This window comes from Notothenia coriiceps, unplaced genomic scaffold (genome assembly GCF_000735185.1).
Source record: "Notothenia coriiceps isolate Sejong01 unplaced genomic scaffold, NC01 NC01_scaffold00000396, whole genome shotgun sequence".
Lineage (NCBI taxonomy): Eukaryota > Metazoa > Chordata > Actinopteri > Perciformes > Nototheniidae > Notothenia > Notothenia coriiceps.
Window position 1 is genome coordinate 1 of NW_011333097.1, and position 6775 is coordinate 6775.

General features: G+C 40.8%; 1 protein-coding gene across 1 annotated transcript; it reads left to right on the top strand.

Moving 5' to 3' along the window:
* Nucleotides 1–4278: 4278 nt before the first annotated feature.
* On the top strand, nt 4279–5206 carry LOC104952970 (clavesin-2-like). Its single transcript, XM_010779888.1, has one exon. It carries the CDS (start codon nt 4773–4775, stop codon nt 5196–5198), a length of 426 nt encoding a protein of 141 aa, XP_010778190.1. The 5' UTR covers nt 4279–4772; the 3' UTR covers nt 5199–5206.
* The last annotated feature ends 1569 nt before the right edge of the window (nt 5207–6775 follow it).

The window sequence follows — 6775 nt, forward strand, 5'->3', positions numbered from 1 at the left end:
CCAGCCAGTTGAAAATGTAAGAAGTAGAAAGTACAGGTATTTGAGTTCAACATGTAAGAAGTAGAAAGTACAGGTATTTGAGTTCAACATGTAAGAAGTAGAAAGTACAGGTATTTGTGTTCAACATGTAAGAAGTAGAAAGTACAGGTATTTGTGTTCAACATGTAAGAAGTAGAAAGTACAGGTATTTGTGTTCAACATGTAAGAAGTACAAAGTACAGGTATTTGTGTTCAACATGTGAGAAGTAGAAAGTACAGGTATTTGTGTTCAACATGTAAGAAGTAGAAAGTACAGGTATTTGAGTTCAACATGTAAGAAGTAGAAAGTACAGGTATTTGTGTTCAACATGTAAGAAGTAGAAAGTACAGGTATTTGTGTTCAACATGTAAGAAGTAGAAAGTACAGGTATTTGGGTTCAACATGTAAGAAGTAGAAAGTACAGGTATTTGTGTTCAACATGTAAGATGTCAAAGTAAAAAGTCGTCAGAAAAATAAGTAGTGGAGTAAAGTACTGATACCAGAAAAATGTACGTAAGGACAGAAACAAAGTATTTGTACTCCACTACTTCCCACCTCTGATCATGTATAAGAGTGATTGAGCTAGTAGCAGTACATGGAGGCCTTTTCTCTCAAACCTTTATTCCACATGTTGTGGAAACAGGTCAGTCGCTGTTGAGCTGCAGATCAGCAGAGCCTCAGCCTCTTTAGATCCTCTGACTCTCTTCCTGCTACATTTCATTTTGTGATTTGTTAATCAGTCGCTCAGAGAATAAATCAGAGACGCTCTGCAGAAGATGGCAGCTGCAGGTCCACCATTTATTTATCCCCTGCATACTGAAGCCCATCAGAGCTGAGGGCAATTCATGTAACCCCCCCCTCTCACATCTCCCCTGGGACCCTGTTACTCCCCCTTTTACTCAGGGTTCGCCCCATACCCCACCCCCTCTGACAAAGCAACAGACACAAAGTGAATGGGTGGCTTTATTTATAATATTCAACATTTTTTTGTATTTAAAATAACTTTAAAAAGATCATACCCGGCCTAGATGTGTTTAGAGAGGAGGAATGGACTTTATGTGTTTTTGAATTACTGAGAAAACTGTATGAGAAAAAAGAAAAGTAAGTATTATAGAAATCAGAGCGTCAAATAATGCTTTGATTTTGTGATTAGTTTCATAGGAAAATGGTTAACTTAAATTAATGTTGAATTGTATTCCCTGCACTCTAAAGGCATCACTTCTCTAATCTGAGTCTGATACTGATTAACTAAATTAACTTTTAATTTTAACATAATTGTACCTTTTGCAGCTCTGGCTTTAACATTTGTTTTACTTTCTTTATGCTTTTTAATTCGATGTGTTGATTATTATTTATATATTATTTTCTTTGAATGCACTTTTAGCTGCATTTTATATTATTATTATTATATATTTTTATGTTATAGTATTATATTTTATGAAAGGTCCTATTTAAATAACTATTCCTTTTTATTATTTTTCATATTTTACATTTCTAATCAACAATTGTGTGCCTAGCAAATGTGTCTCTTTACCTTAATTATAATGATGGTTTTACAAGAAAAATGTTTGAAAAACATGATTTATCTTGAAATTAAATATTAATAATTAAATAAAAACAAAGTAAAAAAGGTTTCAGCGGTAACTAAATAAAATTAAAAGTGTTTTAAAAACTCCTAATAAAACATTAAGAGTCTCTTCAGGAAATATTTCTCCATTTTTTTTGTACTTTTAGAAAATGATGACTCTTTGTGTTTCTAGTCGGACTGTATTGATGTATGAAACTGCAGGGAATGCAGACCCAGTGAAGCTGCGGGGAGATAAGAGGGGGCGTGGACAAAGGACATTAATTCAGCATGTTTAAGTGCAGCTGCCTGTCCCCCCCACCCGCCTCCACCCATTCATCCATGTCGCTGCACTTTATCTGACTGCCTGTAATAAATCCTCAGAGTAAGTGTTGCACCGCTTTGCTGTAAGAATTATGATCTCACTCAGTTAATTCAGGGTGAGGGTGAGGGTCCGTCCCTGCAGATGTACTCTCCACCTCCTCTTTCACCACATCCCTGCAACATCTCTTTTGTTACTTTGTCCCCCCGTCTCCGCCCAGAGGAAGACTTTACACCAAACAAAAACATAGACTTGGCCATTGAACATTGACCCTAAGAGCATGTGCTAAACAGATGAAAGATAACAAGCCAAATCTTGTCTGCAAACATTCAGGTTGATGAGGCCGTTAAAGGTACACATTTAATATCTGTAGAAGAGCAAAAGAGACATGACTAATAAAGAAAAGTAAGCACAAGTAAAGAGGCCCTGCTATGCTTTTTCTGGTTTTCACTGTGTTCTATAGGTTTTAATGTAAATGGTCTGCTAAGGCTAAAATCCCTGTGATCGCCTCCAATGGAATCTTTGTTTACTTCTGTAAAAGTAGTGACATCACTCTGTAACACTTGAGGTGTTTCTCAATGTCAAGGAAGGATGCTCCAGAGCCACTGTTTCAAGGATGCTATCGAGTGCCGCCGAAGGACTGTTCCAATGTCCAGGCTCCTTGGAATTCTACCGAGCCCGGCGTCCTTCGTAGCGAGACATTTCGAGGCTGCACATGCGTATCCTCCGCGGTCAAATTCCCACAATGCTTTGCGCACGGACCAATTTCCAAATCTTTGGCGGAAATCACGCTCCATTTAGGCGGGGCCTCTCATAGGACGCACACCAGCACACCTATTCTTCGTTTTCCGAGGCTAGGAAGGATTCTTGCCTCGCTTCTGAAGGAAGTGACTCGGAAGACATGTCCTACCAAGGAGGCGCCCTCGATATTGAGAAGCACCTGTGTGCTCCATATTGGCTAGCGCTCCAACACATTGTACGTGATAGGCTAAGGGGCGGGACATCTCTAAGTGGATGACCAATCACAACAGAGCCGGCCAGCTAACCAATCAGAGCAGACTGGGCTCTGGTTTCAGACAGAGGGTGAAAAGAGGAGCTGCAGCACAGGCAGTATGAGAACAATAAAGAGCTTTTTGAAGATTAAAGGATGGAGACATGTCCCAGTAGAGACACTACATACTGATATACACCTGAACATCAGCAGGAGAGGACTCTTTAAAGTAGAGACACTACATACTGATATACACCTGAACATCAGCAGGAGAGGACTCTTTAAAGTAGAGACACTACATACTGAAATGAAAATGAACATTATAGTGCGTCTTAAATCCCACACATCTGAAATATGTTTTAGTCTAAATGTGATTTGACCTGCAAATCTGTTGTAATGTTTCTACAGTTAATTACAGATCGTACACTATATGTTCCAATTAAGAGTAAAGGATGTCTTCATTATGTCCATATTCCCTTACTTACTGATGAAATATCAGACTACAAAAACACCTTAATCCAACAATAAAAGGACATCTCAAGAAGCCTCAAGAGAGCATGAACAGGGCCCTCAAGTGTCTGAAGTTCACCTATGCCACTTTGGGAGAGACGCGTACCAACAAGGAAGAGACTCATAATGACCACAAAGAGACAGAAAGAAAAAAACAAAACCATAAAGAGACTCACGACAGGAGAGGTGACGAGGGGCCTTTTTGCATGTTGATGCCCAGGGGCCCATTTTCACACAATCCACCAATGCGTACCGTTTAAAAAGGTCATGCAAAAATGTGTGCATGATTTAAAAGCTTAAAAACCTGCGAACATATGGTCCCTTTAAGGGAGAATGGATGAAGGGAAAAGGGTGAAATTGAGGCCCCTTATTTAACCTCAGGCATCCATTCCTCCCCCATCTTCATCCCTCCACCCTTCATCTTAAACCCCCTCCTCTTCTTCACATCTGTCTATCCTCTTTTCAGCATCCTTCCTCCACTTTCTTCTTTTTTTAGCTCCATCTATCCAGCACCTCGCCCTCTCTTCCTGCAACCGTTCCTTCATATCTGTTGCCTTTTCATCTCTTTACACTCCACCCCCTCCTCCTCCTCTTCCTCCCTCCCTTCCCCCCCCTCCCTTGTTGTCAGTCACTTTCCCTGCGAGCAGACGGCGGACTGGAGACGGTAATCCCCCCCACTCCCTCCCTCCTCCACCCATTTGACTCCACCCCACCTCTCTCTTCTTTTTTTTCAAAAAAACCCAGAAACCGGTGGCTAAACCTCGCGGGACACCTGTGCTGCTGGATGTAAAACAAATTAAAAAATCCCGGTGGTTTTTAATCTGAAATCACACCTATACATTGTGCATGTTGCTGGGGAGACGCGGAGAGAAGCAGATCGTTTTTTGACGGTTTCGGAGCAGAAGCATCAGCATTAGTCGGCGGATGGAGATGGAGTAGAAGGCGGAGGCATGGTGGTGTCGGTGATCTCAGACTGCATGGTGGAGATTTAGCAGGTGTTTTAACAGGCTCGTGCCGCATTTCCTGGCCGCCGCGAGCGACGCCGGAGGACACGGTGATGCTGTCGTCGTCATTTTGCCACAGAGAGACATAGAGAGACAGAGTGATGGAGGAGGAGGGCGGTGTGAGATCAGGCCGCCCCGATCAGCAGGTTGGATGCTCCGCCTGAAGCTGCAGGAGTCATGATATGCATGCTGGATCAAAACAATACAGATCTTTGGAAAAGGTGGAATACAAAAAATATCTGTGCGTAAAAGTGAGAATGCATCATATGAGTTCAGGGTGGATTACAGAGCAGCAGGCCTCCATCTGAAACCAGAAAGAAGGAGAAGGAGAAGAAGAAGAAGGAAACTGTTGCTGCTTTTTTATGCTGGTGTTTCACCCAGCTGTTGCCACAAAGATGACTCACTTACAGGCTGGCCTCTCCGTGGAGACCCTGGAGAAGGCGAAGGTGGAGCTGAAGGAGAACCCGGAGACCCTCCACCAGGACATCCAGGAGGTCCGGGACATGATCATCACCCGGCCGGACATCGGGTTCCTCCGGACGGACGACGCGTTCATCCTCAGGTTCCTCCGCGCCAGGAAATTCAACCACTTCGAGGCGTTTCGGCTGCTGGCTCAGTACTTCGAGTACCGGCAGCAGAACCTGGACATGTTCAAGAACCTGAAGGCGACAGACCCGGGCATCAAGCAGGCCCTGAAGGACGGGTTCCCCGGAGTGCTGTCCAACCTGGACCGGTACGGGAGGAAGATTCTGGTTCTGTTCGCTGCCAACTGGGACCAGAGCAGGTAAGAAAGCACATTTGTCTGATATTTCTCGCGGTACTTTCAAGATTCAAGATTCTCGACATGTTTAGTATTTTTGACTTTTAAAACGATCGTTAAACGTTTACGTATTTTTTCAAGATGCAAGGCTTTTATTGTCATGTGTGCATAGTGTAGTGACAATATTAGGTCACAGCTCCTCCAACAGTGCAACACAATAACACAGATACAATATTGCAAGTAAATAACATATAATATAATAGAAATAGTCTATATACAAGTAACTGGAATATTGATATATAAGTTGCAAACAGATGAATGTTATGGATGTTCTTTCAAAAGTTCAGGTGTTTAACAGTCTTATGCTTGTATTTTCCATGAGTATTTAAATGTAATGCTACTTCATTCCTCCACTTCAGATACAGTTACTTTTCGTATTCATATTTAGCATTAAGGAAACGTGATTAACTTAAGATATAAAGATTGAACCACTGCTTAAGGTAAAGAAAAAAAGGTAAAATGATCAAATATATCATGAAAAGTTAGGAAAGTGGTGAATCATTTGTGCAAAAATACCTGTGTCTACGAAAGTCTACTTATTGTAACTCGCTTTGGATAACAGCGTCAGCTAAATGCAATGTAATGTAAAAAGTAATGTACACCAAAATACATATAATAATATAATTATGCATGGAGGCATTTATTTTGCAGAGTTACTACTTTGACTTTCTATATTGCTATTGCTGATACTTAATGAAGTAGGAATTTGAATGCAGGACTTTAACTTCAAAATTAAGTATTTTGACATTATGTTTATGTTTACTCTAGTTACTGAAGGTAATTGTACTTTCCATGAGTATTTCCATTTACTTTAAACCTCCACTGCAGATACTTTAAAGCTAGTTACTTTTCAGATTCATTAACATTCAGGAAACATGATTAACTATATATATAAAGATGTAACCAATGTTTAAGGTACACAAAGAAAGGTAAAATAATGAAATGAAAAGTTGAGAAAATGGGGAATCATTTGTGCAAAAATAGCTGAGCTTTGTTACACCAAAATGAACATAATAATATAAGTATGCACATATGGAGGCAGTACTTTTACTTATTATACTTTAAATGGCAGGACTTTTAGTAAAACATGGAGTATTTTGACATTATGTATTGGTACTTTTACTCAGGATCTGAATACTTCTTCCACTATTGAGAAAGAGACTGAGTGCAGGTTATCTGATCTGAGATATAAAGAGGAACACAGAGGGGTGTGGGGGGTTGGGGGGGGTGTGGGGGGGGGCAGTGTTTTAAAATCCAATACAAAGAAGTGCAGGGTGGTTAATGGAGCTGTCCGTTCAGCACCACAACATTTATCACAAAACACCAACAAACAAACCCATTCGTCTTCTTTAATAAGTTCTAGAAAGACAGTGCACACCCACACACACAAAGCACACAGCAACATGGGAACATTAAATTAGATTTATTCAGTCGTGGAAAGATAACGGGACATGTTTAAAGGCATGTGCACAACTAAATGTATCAACTAAAAGGTATCTGCTGCTGTAACCGCCTGGACTTCAGTCTTTATATTCAGGAGCAGGA

Coding starts and splice junctions, on each gene's coding strand:
- LOC104952970 (XM_010779888.1), top strand. CDS start 4,773: ATGCTGGTGTTTCACCCAGCTGTTGCCACAAAGATGACTCACTTACAG.